A 15577-nucleotide genomic window follows, 5' to 3' on the forward strand; every position below is an offset into this window, starting at 1 on the left:
CATCATAATTGCCACATACGCCAATAGATCTGTTAATCTGTGTATTTGTCACAAGGGCTACATTACCCTCCGATGGTCTTGGTAGGATAGTGCCGGCTTGAGTGTGTCTCTTAAATACCACAATAGCGTGCTCTCTGGACGCCACGTGTGCTGGGATCGCTGTTCTTTTCTTTTCTACGGAAGGTACCATAGTCCCGAAACGCATTTGGTGTTGACAGCACATGAATTTAAGACAGTCCAAACCTCACGGTTATACAGAAAATCCAATTATCGGAATATACCGAGATAGCCACCTGAATTAGAGACAGCGCAGCAAAGAAAAGTACGGCAATCCCAGCACACGTAAGACGCCGACCAGAGCGCACGCTATCGTGGTATCTAAGAGACACACACAAGCCGGCACTATCCTACCAAGACCATCGGGGGGTAATAATGTCCCCCATAGAGGTCCCCAGCAGGAATAATGTCCCCCATAGTGGACCCCAGCAGTAATAATGTTCCCCATAGTGGACCCCAGCAGTAATAATGTTCCCCATAGTGGACCCCAGCAGTAATAATGTTCCACATAGTGGACCCCAGCAGTAATAATGTCCCCATAGTGGCCCCCCATTTGTAATAATGTTCCACATAGTGGACCCCAGCAGTGGTAATGTCTCCCATAGTGGCCTTCAGCAGTGGTAATGTCTCCCATAGTGGCCTTCAGCAGTGGTACTGTCCCCCATAGAGGCCCCAAACATTTGTAATGTCCCCTATAGAGGCCCAAGAATTAGTAATATCCCCCATAGTGGCCCTCAGCTGCAATGTTTTGTTTATGCAACATTGGAACGAACTACGTTAAAGGAATTATTGGAAGCAAGGGGAAGAAAAGCCAGCAACAAAACCAAAGCTACTCTTGTGGCCGAACTCATGGAGGGGGACAGAGCGATCCACTGCGGCAACTCCACAGGAGACAGAGCCAACGGAATGATAGGGGCTTAGCCTGAATGGGCTCAGCACCTCATGGTGCCATTGAGACATAGGTTGCTAGGGGCTTGGGTTTTCTGCCCTTTCCCCTGTTCTGTTTCCCTGTGTTTTTATCTTCCCCAGGTGATGTGAGCCAGCTGGATACCGGGCAGCTTCAGGATTGGTCAGTAAGGCTGAGGGGACAGTGATTATTATTGGTTAAGTCGGTTGCTGTCTGGTTGCTGGGCCCTGTTCTAATTTTATCCAGGTCCTGGATTGGTTGGTGGAGCGGTTCGGCGGGAAGTCTTCCTAGTTAAGAAGGTATCGTACCTGAGGAGTTCAGTCGTCGTGTCAAGATCAGAGAAGAGGCTTGTCCACGTCGGGGAAGAGGTCCGGAGGCATCGGCGGTGAAGAAGGAGCTCCGGGTGTCGGCATCTGAAGGAAGAAAACGGCGGTGTGAAGCAGCGGTGAAGCGGCGCCTGATGCGATAAGTGGGGCGAGTGTCGTTTGGTTTCTGCGGCCCCTGAAGCAAAGGAGACCAGCAGCGGAAGAAGAGTTTGCGGCTGAAGATGGACCCTAGCAGTACAGAGGCTCTCCTCGGCCACATTCGCAATAGAGCTCTTACCTGTGGCGGCGATGAATGGCTGCGCAGGTTGTTGGCCGGGGAGGTGCTGATGTCGCAGGGTACCGGTACGCAGCGAAACGAAAGAGTCGGGACGGCGCATGCGCCGGAAGATGGCGGTGCCAAGTTTTCATCATGTCGCGGCCGGAAGTTCGTCATCACCGGTGGCGAACCAGGAAGTGGGAGTCGCCGCTGGGGAGCTGCCGTCGGCCACCGCTACAAGGAGCTCCAGCAGGAGGAAGAGACCCAGGAGGGTCTATTCGCCGCAGAGGACCAGCAATCAGGGCAGGCACCAGCAGTCTCCTCCCAGGTCGGCGGTCTCGCAGCCTGGTTTAGAGGAGATAGCTGTGTCGCCGCCTGAAGACATCATTCAGCCACCCAGGGGTGAGATTGCAGACAGGCATGCATTGCTGTCTATTAACCCTAATATGTCTTTTTTGCAGGATTTAGCTGCATTGTTGTCTGATTTAGCTAAAGGAAATAGAGTAGGTTCAGTGCAGCCAGCGGAATCGCCATCAGTGGCGTGGGTGGATCCCCCTTTGCCGGCGGCTAGTTTAGCTTCTGGCGGAGGGGGTCCGGTTCTGGAAAATGCGGTAGGGGTTAATGAAGCATGTTTAAAAGAAGCATTGTCATGTGAAGCTTCTCCTCTGGGCTTTCATCTGTCTAATGTAGTAAAGGAAAAAATTTGGCGGCGTGAGTATGTGGACATTTTGTCTCTACTGCCGTCTGCCAAAGAGGTTTTTAAGGTAGATAAAAAGACGGATGAAAAATCAGAGGAAGAAAGGCGAAGGGGTATTGTTAAATCATTTAACAATTGGTTACAGGCTTTTTCAATTTATGCTTCCATTTTAGTTAGTAAGTATCCGCAACTGGGTGTGGGTCTGTTTCAGCATGTTGATACTATATTGGAAGCTTATCGTAATTTCGGTGGGCTTTCATGGTTTCATTATGATGAAACTTTTAGACAAAGCTGGCGGTGCATCCTGGATTGAAATGGGGTAACAAAGACGTAGGTTTATGGTTGAGTTTAATGTTACCTCAAAGGACGGTGTCAGGCAATAGGCAGCAGGTTGCAGGTTCACAGAGTTCGTTTAAGAAGGGCTTATGTTTTGCCTTTAACGAATCGGCGTGCAAATGGTTGAGTTCGTGCAGGTATAAACATGAATGCTCCATTTGTGCGGGTCCGCATCCAATGTTTAGGTGTTTTAAAAGGCCCTTTGGATCTCAGCAGGTTGCCAATAACCGGGAGTATGCGAGGGGTGCGGACTCCAGTGATCCTGCAAAACATGCTGCCTTGGCTAGAAATATACCCAAACAAGGAGAAAGCAGAGTTATTAATTAAGGGTTTTTCAGCGGGTTTTTTCGTTCCTACTTTTAAAGGGCCAGGTTGTCTTTTATGTGATAATTTGAGGTCCGTTTCAGAGAATATGGATATTGTTAGAGAGAAAATTGTTAAAGAAGTAGCATCTGGTAGGGTAGCAGGCCCCTTTTGTTACCCCCCTTTTGAAGATTTTCGTGTTTCCCCTTTAGGTTTAGTGCCTAAGAAAGCTATGAATGAGTTTAGGATTATTCATCATCTATCCTATCCAGAAAAATGCTCTTTGAATGATGAAATCGATGATCAGTTATGTTCAGTCTCTTACAGTTCCTTTGATGATGCTATAAAATTATTAAATTCATTTGGTAAAGATTGTTTAGTGGCAAAGGCAGACATTAAATCCGCTTTTCGTTTATTGCCAGTATGCCCTGAGGGTTTCAACTCCTTAGGTTTTCAATTTGATGGGAGTTTTTTCTATGTTATGTGTTTGCCCATGGGTTTTTCTTTGTCATGTTCCTATTTTGAATCTTTTTCGTCGTTCCTTCACTGGGTTTGCATGTTTAATGTTAAAGTTGGTGGTTTGCTGCATTATTTAGATGACTTTTTGTTTATTGGTCCAGCAGGTTCGGAGGTTTGTTTTCGTTTATTGAATCGTTTTTATGAAGTATGTAGGTTTTTTGGTGTTCCGCTAGCGGTAGAAAAAACTGTGTTACCTTGTTGTTCTATTGAGTTTTTAGGCATAACTATTGACACCGTTGCAATGGAGTTTAGGTTGCCAGGTGAGAAAATTGAGAAGTTGTTGTCATTAATTAGGAGAATGTTGTTAGCTAAGAAGACAACTTTAAAGGAGCTGCAAAGTCTATTGGGTTTGTTTGCTTTTGCATCTAGGGTGATTCCAATTGGTAGGATTTTTTCTAGGAGGTTGTATATGGCTACGAGTGGAGTGAAGTCTCCAGGAGCTCATGTCCGTTTGAAGAAAGAGCTTAAGGATGATTTGAGAGTATGGGAGGAATTTTTAGTTAATTTTAATGGAGCAAGTATTTGGCAAGGCGATTTTGTGGAGGCAGCTGAGTTGAGGCTGTTTACTGATGCATCGGGTTCTTGGGGTTATGGGGCATTTCTAGATGGTCAGTGGTCAGCGGAGGCGTGGCCGGAGTCATGGAGATCAGAAGGGTTTACGAAGAATTTAGTTTTATTGGAGTTGTTCCCGGTGGTAGTGTCCTTAGTAATATGGGGTTGTGAGTTGGCTAACAAGAGGGTGTTATTATATACTGATAATAAAGGCGTATTTTTTGCAGTAAATTGCTTATCATCTAATAATAAATTAGTAGTGAAGTTGTTGCAGGTTTTGGTTAGATGTTGCCTGGCTAGAAACGTTTGGTTGAGGGCAAAGTATTTACCAAGTAAAGAAAATGTAATAGCAGATTCTCTTTCTCGTGCACAGTGGAAGGAGTTTCAAAGGCTGGTTCCAGACGCGAAGAAGGAAGGCATCCCTTGTCCGGCTTACTTATGGGAAGTAATTTGGCATTAGTGAACGAGCTCATTCGGAATTCGTTAGCACCTAATACGTGGAGTGGGTATGAATTAGCTTGGAATAAATGGTTGGGTTTTTGTAGAGATAGGAATGTTGGGGTTTTTGAAGGTGATATGGGTTCAATTTTAGATTTTAGTTGTAGTTTAGTTAGGATGGGTCTGGGTTATTCGGCTATTCAGAAGACTCTGGCTGGTATTTCTTTCTTTTTTAAATTAGCAGGTCTTGCTCCGATTAATAGTTCCTTTATTGTGAAGCAGTTGTTGAAGGGTATTCGGAAGGATTCGTTTGTAGCTGATATGCGTCGGCCGGTTACTTTTGAGCTGTTAAAGAGGTTAGTGTCGGTTTTGGAGCAGGTAGCGTCTTCTTTGTTTGAGTTCCGGCTGTTTAAAGTGGCATTTGTTTTAGCATTCTTTGGGGCCTTTAGATTGAGTGAGTTAGTGGCACCAAATACTCAGTCAGTGTCTCCATTAGGTTTGTTGGATGTTAAGTTGGGTAGTGATTCAGTTTTGATTTCGGTGTCAAAGTCGAAAACAGATCAGTTGGGGAAAGGTTTGGTTTTTACCTTGAATAAGCTGGGTAATTCGGAAGTTTGTCCTGTTCAGTCAGTTAAGGAGTTTTTAATGGTTCGCCCGGTTGGCGCTAGTTCTTTTTTGATTCATGAGAATGGTTTGTCTTTATCTAAATTTCAGTTCAATGCTGTTTTTAAGAAATGTTTATGCTTGTTGGGTTTAGGTTCTGAGCGTTATTCCTCTCACTCCTTTCGTATCGGGGCAGCTACGGAAGCTTCTAGATTGGGTTTAGATGGAGCTCTGATAAAGAGAATTGGTAGGTGGGAGTCGGACTGCTATAGAGCATATGTTAGACCTAATCTAGTGTGATGATTATAATTCTTTTTCAGATTCTGAAGAGATTAGAATTTGGATTATGGGACATTCGTTCATTTTCTGGGCGGAAAGGAGATCTTCGGTCCGTAATTATTCCCAGCAAGTATTTTTCAATATTCCATATGTTTGTATATATTGGTTTGGGTTCAGAGGTATGAAATGGAGTCATGTGGTTCCTATTTTGAAAGGGGAGTTACAGTCACACTTACCTCCGCATGTGATTATTTTCCATGTGGGTGGGAATGATTTAGGTAGAAATAAAACGCTAGATTTGTTAGCTGAAATGAAGAGAGATTTAGTTTTTATTAATAAGCGCATCCCTGGGGTGGTTTTGATTTTTTCAGAGATTATCCCTCGTTTTTTGTGGAACAATCCTCAGCTGAGATTTTTAGATAAGATTCGTAGAAGGATTAATCGAGGCTTGGAGAAATTCATGCCAATAGTGAATGGGTGGTCTCATCGTCATTTGGAGTTGGAGGGGTCAATCCGTGGGTTATATCGAGAGGATTTGGTTCACCTCTCGGATATTGGGCTTGACATTTTTATTAATGGTTTGCAAGTAATGATTGAAAGGGCTGCGGTTTTATTGGTGGGGGGGGCAAGTGCGGATGAATCCTCGCTTGCCTGTTGGGGTTAGTCGCTCAGAATTCTGGGTGGATTTAAATTAATTCAGTAAATGGACTTGAATATTATTAATTTGGTTTTATATTGGTTTTAATGGTTGAGTTATGTAACCCCTAATAAGTTAATAAAGACCGCGGCCTTTTCATCCACTTGGTGTGTTTGTGTATTATTAAATTTGTTGTAAGGTTATTGTTGAATATGGCACCATGATAGGGGCTTAGCCTGAATGGGCTCAGCACCTCATGGTGCCATTGAGACATAGGTTGCTAGGGGCTTGGGTTTTCTGCCCTTTCCCCTGTTCTGTTTCCCTGTGTTTTTATCTTCCCCAGGTGATGTGAGCCAGCTGGATACCGGGCAGCTTCAGGATTGGTCAGTAAGGCTGAGTGGACAGTGATTATTATTGGTTAAGTCGGTTGCTGTCTGGTTGCTGGGCCCTGTTCTAATTTTATCCAGGTCCTGGATTGGTTGGTGGAGCGGTTCGGCGGGAAGTCTTCCTAGTTAAGAAGGTATCGTACCTGAGGAGTTCAGTCGTCGTGTCAAGATCAGAGAAGAGGCTTGTCCCGCCCACCCTCCCTGAACGTTCTGTCGCGGTCTTTGTTTCTTTGAGGGGGGGGTTAGTCGCTCAGAATTCTGGGTGGATTTAAATTAATTCAGTAAATGGACTTGAATATTATTAATTTGGTTTTATATTGGTTTTAATGGTTGAGTTATGTAACCCCTAATAAGTTAATAAAGACCGCGGCCTTTTCATCCACTTGGTGTGTTTGTGTATTATTAAATTTGTTGTAAGGTTATTGTTGAATATGGCACCATTTACAAGAGAGCTCAATAGCTTTTTACCCAAACACCCCCTCCGTGGAGACACTAGAAAGACTGATGGCAGATGTACACAAATACATTGTAGCTAAGCAAAACGCTATTCGGCGAGTCGGGGAAGGAGCTCCAGCACCCACCAAGCTTTTAAAAATTACACAGAAGGAGAAAGTGATATTGACGAATACCTACAGGATTTCGAAAGGTTGTGCCAGCTAAACGACATCAGCCCCTGCTGGCAGGTAGATTGTCAGGCCGCGCCGCAGAGGCATACCGAACAGTCCCAGACGAAGACATCAGAAATGATCACAAAGTCAAACAAGCCATCCTAGCACGGTATGCCATTTAATGGACTAACCACAGAACTGCAAAATTGGGTACGAGATCGCAAACCCTGTACCCTACCAGAGGCAGCCAAGCTAGCTGACGAGTTCCAAGACACCAGGCGAGACCAACGCACACCACACCGAACCACGTATGGATCTACCACCCCTCTGCCAGCAGTGACTACGTTTGACTACGTTGGCTCACCCACGACCAGCCGCGAGCCACAACCAGTACCCTCCTAGGTACAATACCCGACCACCGATCCGCTGCCACACCTGCAACCAACAGGGGCACATCCAGAGAGACTGCCCACGTAACCGACCTTGCCAGAACTGGAACCACCAGGGTCCTCCTCCCCCAATCGGGCTGCAGTACACTGCTGCCAAAGAGGATCTGTGCTCCCAACATCCACAGTCACCTCAATAGAAGAGCCTCTGGGAATCCTACACGAGGTAAACCCCATACAAGCCGCCTCAGACAACCGCCAGGGCCACCGCCAGGTGGTACACATGGAGGGGAAGAGTATACAAGGATTATGTGACTCTGGGGCCACGTTAACCCTGGTCCGAAATCATTTGGTGCCTAAGCACACCCTCACCGGAGACTGTGTAGCTGTACGGGTGGCAGGGGGAGCAATTTACAAAGTTCCCACTGCCAAGTTGCATTTGAATTGGGGGACAGGGAATGGAAACGTGGAAGTGGGAATTATGCAGGATTTGCCCGCTGATGTTATTTTGGGCAACGACTTGGGGGAGCTCACCTCTGCTTTTGTCCCTCAACAAACTATCCAAGAGGCCTACCCGGTTGTTACCCGGCAGCACGCACCACGGCTCCATCCGATCACTCTGAGGCTCAGGTAAAGAATATGCCACACACCCCTCCTATTCTCCCCTGGGATGCCCCCCTGGAATTTGGCAGTGAGGTGGCCCTAGATCCCTCCTTGCAGGTATATAAAGATAGGATAAACAAGGACCAAGGAGGGTTGGATGGAGAGAGATATGCTTGGGACAAAGGTCTCATATACCGCTATGCAGAGAAGGTAGCCCGAAAGTATAGACAAGAGTTGCTGTGCATCGCGCACGATATACCATTATCAGGACATTAAGGAATCAGACGAACAAACTTCTTCTGGCCAGGTATCTCAAAGGATATTAGACAATACTGTCAAACGTGCGATACCTGCCAGAGGGTAGGGAAGAGAGGGGATCGCTATAAAGCCAAACTCAGATCCCTGCCCATAATTGAAGAACCCTTCAGTCGAGTAGCTGTAGACATAATAGGACCCCCTAGCGAAACCCAGTCCCTCCGGCAAGAAATACATCTTGACCGTAGTGGACTACGCCACTAGATACCCAGAGGCAGTGGCGTTTACCAATGTACATGCAGAGACTATAGCCAATGCCCTTATGCGAATATTCTCCCGTATGGGATTTCCCCGGGGGATTATATCGGATAGGGGCACCCAGTTCACTGCAGAGGTCACCCACCAACTCTGGAAAGTGTGTGGGGTGAAACCGATCTTAAACTCTGCCTACCACCCCCAGTCCAACGGGCTATGTGAACGGTTTAACGGAACACTTAAACAGATGATCTGCATGCTCATAGACACTCAAAAAGACTGGGAACGGTTTTTGCCCCACTTGTTCTTTGTCTATAGGGAAGTACCCCAAGAATCCACGGGATTCTCCCCTTTTGAATTATTGTTCGGGAGGAGAGTGAGGGGTCCCTTAGACCTTATCAGAGAACACTGGGAGGGAGGGGTAACTACGAATGGTACCCCTATTGTCCCATACGTGCTGGAGTTTAGGGAACGCTTGGAGGCTCTGACCCAGACGGTACGTACTAACCTCCAAGCGGCCCAGCAACGACAGCGCAGATGGTATGATAAGGGGGCCAGGGACCGCAGTTTTCAGGTCGGGCAGAAGGTGTTAATCCTACGGCCAGTCCCTAATGACAAGCTGCAGGCCTCCTGGCAGGGCCTATACAAGGTGGTGGAGCAAATCTGCGATACCACCTATGTGTTCGGCCCGTGCGCTGGAGCAGGGGGCAGATGCATACTCCATGTGAACATGCTGAAGCCCTACTACGAGCGCATAGAAGAGGTGACCGCTATTTGCGCCTCTGCCGCAGAGGACTTTGACAATTTACCTCTCCCAGACCTCCTAGAGAAAGAGGGCCAGAAAGAGGACCTGGAAGAGGTTCAGTTAGGTGAACTGTTCAGCTGTACTTGCCGCCCCTGATCCAACTAAACGCTTTCTCGTCCACACAGACGCTTCTATGTTTGGATTGGGGGCAGAACTGAGCCAAGTCGGAGAAGATGGCGGCGAGCATCCAGTGGCTTACTTAAGCAGAAAACTTTTACTCCGGGAAGTAAGCTACGCCGCCATAGAAAAAGAATGCCTGGCCGTGGTGTGGGCCCTTAAAAAGCTGCAGCCCTATTTGTATGGACAACTCTTTTCCTTACTCACAGATCACAACCCATTGGTGTGGCTTAACAGGGTGTCAGGAGACAATGCCAGGCTGCTGCACTGGAGTTTGGCGCTGCAGCCTTTTGACTTTACCATTCACTACCGCCCTGGGAAGCAAAATGGCAACGCCGACGGGTTATCCAGACAAACTGAACTTGAAAAGTGATCTGTGAGCACTCCTTCGGACATCCCCAAGCCGATCCGTTGGGATCAGACTGTGTATGCCGGCTTGGTTCTGGGGGAGCATTGTGGCAAACATCGCCACTTATAGAATGTCTTTCTTGTCTGTACCTCTTCCCCTCCCCCCTTTTTCTGACCCATTGTTTCCCCAGCAGGGTGTTGTCTCAGGGACACTGGGAGACCAGTTTAAACTAGCTGCAGTGTCCCCCCTCAACCTCCCATCAGCTCTTGCTATTGTCTGACCCTACCTTTCCTTGTACCATAGTAATCTATGTATTGTATGTAAATGAGGCTGTTGGAGGTTTGAAACCAGGTGCGCATGCCTAGTAAAGTCAGTTGACTCCCAAACTGTGTGTCGTCCAGTTACTGGGGAAATTGTCTCTTGGATATTGACCTGCTTCTTCAGCTACAAGGGGATTTAAGTGAAGATATTGAGGGTATACCTTGAAGCTCTGCAACATAAGGCTAGGTTTACAAGACGACATTTGTCGAGCGACAATATTTATAATGATAATCTATGGTGTTGCACTGCAACATGCGACACAACAGTTGCAAAAAATCCATTTGCGTCACAGTCATCGCATGTCGCAGTGGAACACCATAGACTATCATTCTAAAAATTGTCCCGCAACATTGGTGCGACATCAATGTCGCGCGACACATGTTGCAGTGTAGTTGTGTCCTATGTGTTGCGCGACAAATATCGTTGTGTAGACCTAGCCTAAGGGAAAGATCTGCACCTGTTCTGTATTTAGAGGTGCACCTGGTTTGGGGTCACAATCACTGATAGAATAGTGTATAGACCCTAATAAAGGGATGGCCAACCTGCGGCCCTCCAGCTGTTTTAAAACTACAGCTTCCATCATGCCCTGTCTGCCTACAGCTATCCGTCTTTGTAGCGTGACAGAGTCTCTATGGACTTACCGCTGTTTTCTATTGTAGCAGGTTAAATCATCCGTGATTTCAGGACCAAATGCTGGACTGTACAATGGTCCTCACTGTGGAGTCTGAAATGCAGGCCGTTCACTGCGGAGAGTGACCTATTAAAGGCGCAGTCCACCTTTTTTAAGCCTCGGGTGCTTCTAATAATGGAACATTACAAAAAACAGACAATGCAAAAGCGCTCTGCACACAGAAATAAGAAAGTAAATAGTACTATACTCACTATAGGAAATGTACCACTACCAATGCTATTGCTAGGTCATAAATGTGAGATTCTTGGCAAATAATCATTTGTACCTGTCCCCCAGCGTCAAGGTGATCTCTTTAGGACAGGAACCTATGCTAAATACTACCTCTTCTGGTGACATACCGGCCTCCATTAAATTCTGGGAATGCAGGTTCAAGCATGAAAAGTCTATGTAAGTCAAGGGTACTGGAACAATTTTTTTTCATTACCCAAAAAATAAGATCCAGCACCCATTGACTTACACTGATTTTAATGCCGGATCCAGTTTGTTCAAATTCTATTTAATACAATCTGATCTGGACAAAACGGATTCATCCAGGATTGAACAGTGATCATTTAAAGGGGTCGTCTCATCATGGGCAATCGGGGCATATCGCTAGGATATGCACCCATTGTCTTATATGTTCGGGTCGGGACCCGCACCTATATCGAGAATAGAGCCCCAAAAGTGAAGGAGGGTGCACTGCGCATGTGCAGAAGCCCTCCATTCATTTTCTATGGGGCCAGCGAAAATCAGCGTACAGCACGGCATGGTGGAGGTTGTAGTTTTACAACAACTGGAGAGCCGCAGGTTGGCCAGCCCTGCCCTAATACATCACTTTACTTGCATTGTACCATTACTCTTTTCTTCCTCCTAGAAAGATAGGAATAAATTGTCAGCTGGGTATTAACAACCGCCTTGTAAAAAGTGGTGTGTCTCTACCCAGTGTGGCGCTGCCTGTACATTGTCAATTTATGAATTCGATTATAAAAGGAATAAGAGAGGAATTGCAAAATAGAATTAAGGCCTCTTTCACATGAGCGCTCCGGATTGGCTCCGGATGTATTCAGTGAAACTCGCACCATTTGCGATTCTGTGCGGGTGCAATGCGTTTTGATGCGTTTTTCACACACGTGATAAAAAAATTAAGGTTTATAAACAACATCTCTTAGCAACCATCAGTGAAAAACACATTGCATCTGCACTTGCTCGTTTTTCACTGAAGCCCCATTCACTTCTATGGGGCCAGGGCTGCGTGACAAACGCAGAATATAGAAGATGCTGCAATTTTCACACAACGCAGAACTGATACGTGAAAAAAAAATGCTCATGTACACAGACCCATTGAAATGGGGGGGGTGTCCTTTATGCTACAACTCTTTCCCTACCACAGCTCATGGGCGTGTCCTTTCTGCTGTAGCGTCTTCCCCACCACAGCTCAGCGGACGTCCTTTCTGCTACAACTCTTTCCCTACCACAGCTCAGGGGCGTGTCCTTTCTGCTGTAGCTTCTTCCCCAGCAATGTCCGAAATATCTAATTACATACCATTAGATATTCAGATCCAGGTGAATGATTTTAAGGCACAACCCTTTTGATTAAAGATTCTGAAGACCTGTTATGTTATAGGGAACAGAAATATCTGAATCCAGGCCCCATGCGCTGACTCACTTCACAGAGAATTTACAGATTCATCATTGTGCTTTTTTCTTACCCAACATCTGACTGAAGAGCAGCTGCTCCAGATCGCCCAGAACAGTCACCACTAGTTCGGGGTCCACTTTGAGGAATGCCTTCTTGTCCTCAGAAGGCTCTTTTGTAGGGTCTTCTGCTGGGGGGCCACCAGTGGTGGTGTCTGAGGTTTTACTTAGTGGTTTTACCTCAGCATATGGACCACGGGGAATGCGGCTAGGTGTCCTGGGTTGAAGAAGGGAGTGTTCTGAGCGAGATAGCACCCTGGACATGGCAGGTGATGGGGGGCCCACATTATGGTTCCTTGGAGGCGTCACTGCAGATAGGTCATCACACCAGTCAGGACCACACAGGCGTAATTTCTTCTCAGCATCGGTCAACACGGAAAGATTTGTAAGAGACCTCTGGCGTCTAAGAGGTGCACCAGGTAGACGAGATTCATGGGCCGTACTTGGGGGGCCACGAAAAACACGTAGTTCTGCAGAGCGGCCTGGACCCACCCCTGGGGGAGGCTTTACTTTCCTCTGCATCATTTCACCTGGCTTTCCTGGAGCAAGAAGGACAGGGGAGAGAAATTACAAGGGAGGGCTTTAGTAAAGACAGGGCATGCATGACAAGCTTGGCACCACTGGCCTAAGGTGAATGACAAATGAAGCTGCAATGTATCCGAATCCGAGAAAATGACATAAGGAAAATGGAGAAAGAATGGGGGGGGGGGAGCAGATTTTACAAGGATGGAAAATGGTGGTGGTGTAATGTAGTATCGATAGACAGAAGCACGGATAATACAGCAAATGGAAGGAGGAAGGCACAGCACAGACGCTGGAGCAGCAGGATGGTCTGAGGAGACAGGCTAAGGCGAATAATGAGAGGAACCCACGGCTCCAGCAGCGACCACTAACACCCAGTCACAACTGACCGCAATCAGAAGGACAACGTACCCCGTTTTTGGTCCTAACGGTGGTGAAGCCGAGGGCACTCCCTCCGCTTTCTCTTTCCTGTACGTCCCCAAGGATGCTGAGAGAAAGGGAGGAGGGAAGTAGAGAGAGGAAGCGTCAGGAAGGAGGAGGCAAAGAGACATGCGAAGAAAGAGGAGGAGGGACTGCAAAGCGCAGCTCCGAGGGGCGACGACTTGTAGTGTGTGTGTATAGTGGCAGAAGGGGGACTGCCACAGAAAGCAGGAGGCGTTCTGCTGCAATGTACCAGTGGCATTGGGTTTTCCATCAATATAGGGACCTTGGGGCTATGTATGAAGACACGTGCGGCACTGGTGAATGATGCCTGCTGTCAGCAATCATTCTCCTTAAGGCGAGTACTGTGCCAGGCTGCCGTTTGCAGAAGGGCGGGCAGAACCTTGCTGCCAATGTCGCACTGTGGTCCGAGCTCACAGGCTCCTGCGCCTCATTGTTTGAGCTGATCGGATGTGGCCCCCTAGAGGGCTCAGCGGCACTTACAGTCTCGCCCAAATTCTCGCGCAAGGCCGAGTTTTTACGCATTTCCGACGTATTTTCACTAACATCTGCTGAGCTTTGTAGCGTGACAGAGTCTCTATAGACTTACCGCTGTTTTCTATTGCAGCAGGTTAAATCGTCCGTGATTTCAGGACCACATGCTGGACTATACGATGGTCCTCACTGTGGAGTCTGAAATGCAGGCCGTTCACTGCGGAGAGCGACCTATTAAAGGTGCAGTCCACCTTTTTAAGCCTCTGGTGCTTCTAATAATGGAAAAAAAAAAAACAGACAATGCAAAAGCGCTCTGCACACATAAATAAGAAAGTAAATAGTACTATACTCACTATAGGAAATGTACCACTACCAATGCTGTACCACTACAAATGCTATTGCTAGGTCATAAATGTGAGATTCTTGGCAAATAATCATTTGTATCTGTCCCCCAGCGTCAAGGTGATCTCTTTAGGACAGGAACCTATGCTAAATACTACCTCTTCTGGTGACATACCAGCTTCCATTAAATTCACAGAATGCAGGTTCAATGAAAAATCTATGTAAGTCAAGGGTACTGGATCAATTTTTTTCATTACCCAAAAAATAAGATCCAGCACCCATTGACTCACACTGATTTTAATGCCGGATCCGGTTTGTTCAAATTCTATTTAATACAACCTGATCTGGACAAAACGGATTCATCCAGGATTGAACATCATGGGCAATCGGGGCATATCGCTAGGGTATGGGTGCCATTGTCTAATATATGCGGGTCGGGACCCGCACCAATATCGACAACGGAGCCCCAAAAGTGAAGGAGGGTGCACTGCGCATGTGCAGAAGCCCTCCATTCATTTTCTATGGGGCCAGCAAAAATAGCCGAGCGCTGGCTCAGCTATTTCCATCGGCCTCATAGAAATGAATGTGAGCGTGGGCCGCGCATGCGCGTTACGCTCCCATTAACTTCTATGGGGAGCCGGCTTGGTGGTGGCTGGACCGGAGTCCTCCAGCCACCACCTTGCCGGGCTCGGTTCTCGATATAGGTTCGGGTCCCAGCGGTCCCGCTGGCACCCACACCTATAAGACAATGGGGGAATATCCTAGCAATATGCCTCCATTGTCCATGATGAGACAACCCCTTTAACTTGTTTCATCTGCAAAAACCGCAACTACATAAAAACAGTGGTCAAAAAGCATGTTTTTTTCTCATGCTTTCCTCCCAAAGCTGGTAACGTAAAATTGAAAAAGTAGCATTTTTTGCACAAAATGCAGCTTTTGCAACAATTTGTAACTTTTGTACACCAGAAAACTGTCCTCCATGAACTGCACACTTTTTTTTACATTGTATGCTAAAAGTGTCCCCTTTTTGTAGTTGTGTCCAAAATACCATATTGTGGCACATTATACCAACCCAGTAGAGCCAAATACCACAGTCCATCACAAAATACATCCCCGAAAACTTCCACTGGCCGAACATGAGGAAAATTTCCCTGTAAGGTCTATGGCCAATCCACCCCTGAGGATAGGATACCACAGCCCCAGTTTGTTATTAGTCTGGTCCCTGGAGATGCACAGGTCCACCAAGAAGATGCATAGGTGCAGTGTTGTGAAGCAGCATTACCATCAGAGACATTTATCTGAGACCATGCGGTCCAATGTTCCCTCTAAGCCTTTGCAGTTGCTGGGCGATACATCGTGAAAGGTGTGCAATCTGCTATTAAAGGTGCATTCTCATGTAACAATCACAGGATAAACCTGAAATACTGTGCGACCATCT

At 46.8% G+C, this 15577-nt stretch overlaps 1 protein-coding gene across 7 annotated transcripts in view; it reads right to left on the reverse strand.

The window, feature by feature from the left end:
- Positions 1-13387, reverse strand: part of NAV1 (neuron navigator 1) — a 482667-nt gene extending 469280 nt beyond the window's left edge. For 5 of the 7 annotated variants that reach the window (XM_044288207.1, XM_044288204.1, XM_044288205.1 and 2 more), the window contains exons 1-3: positions 13294-13387; positions 12375-12899; positions 1273-1377 (exon numbers count right to left, since the gene is read on the reverse strand). In XM_044288207.1, coding sequence (XP_044144142.1) covers positions 1273-1377; positions 12375-12885 — 616 coding nt within the window. In that variant the 5' untranslated portion in view covers positions 12886-12899; positions 13294-13387. The remainder of the gene's footprint in view (positions 1-1272; positions 1378-12374; positions 12900-13293) is intronic. The other 2 variants (XM_044288210.1, XM_044288206.1) reach the window with 1 other exon arrangement.
- Positions 13388-15577: the final 2190 nt, after the last annotated feature.

This window comes from Bufo gargarizans, chromosome 3, assembly GCF_014858855.1.
Source record: "Bufo gargarizans isolate SCDJY-AF-19 chromosome 3, ASM1485885v1, whole genome shotgun sequence".
Classification (NCBI taxonomy): domain Eukaryota; kingdom Metazoa; phylum Chordata; class Amphibia; order Anura; family Bufonidae; genus Bufo; species Bufo gargarizans.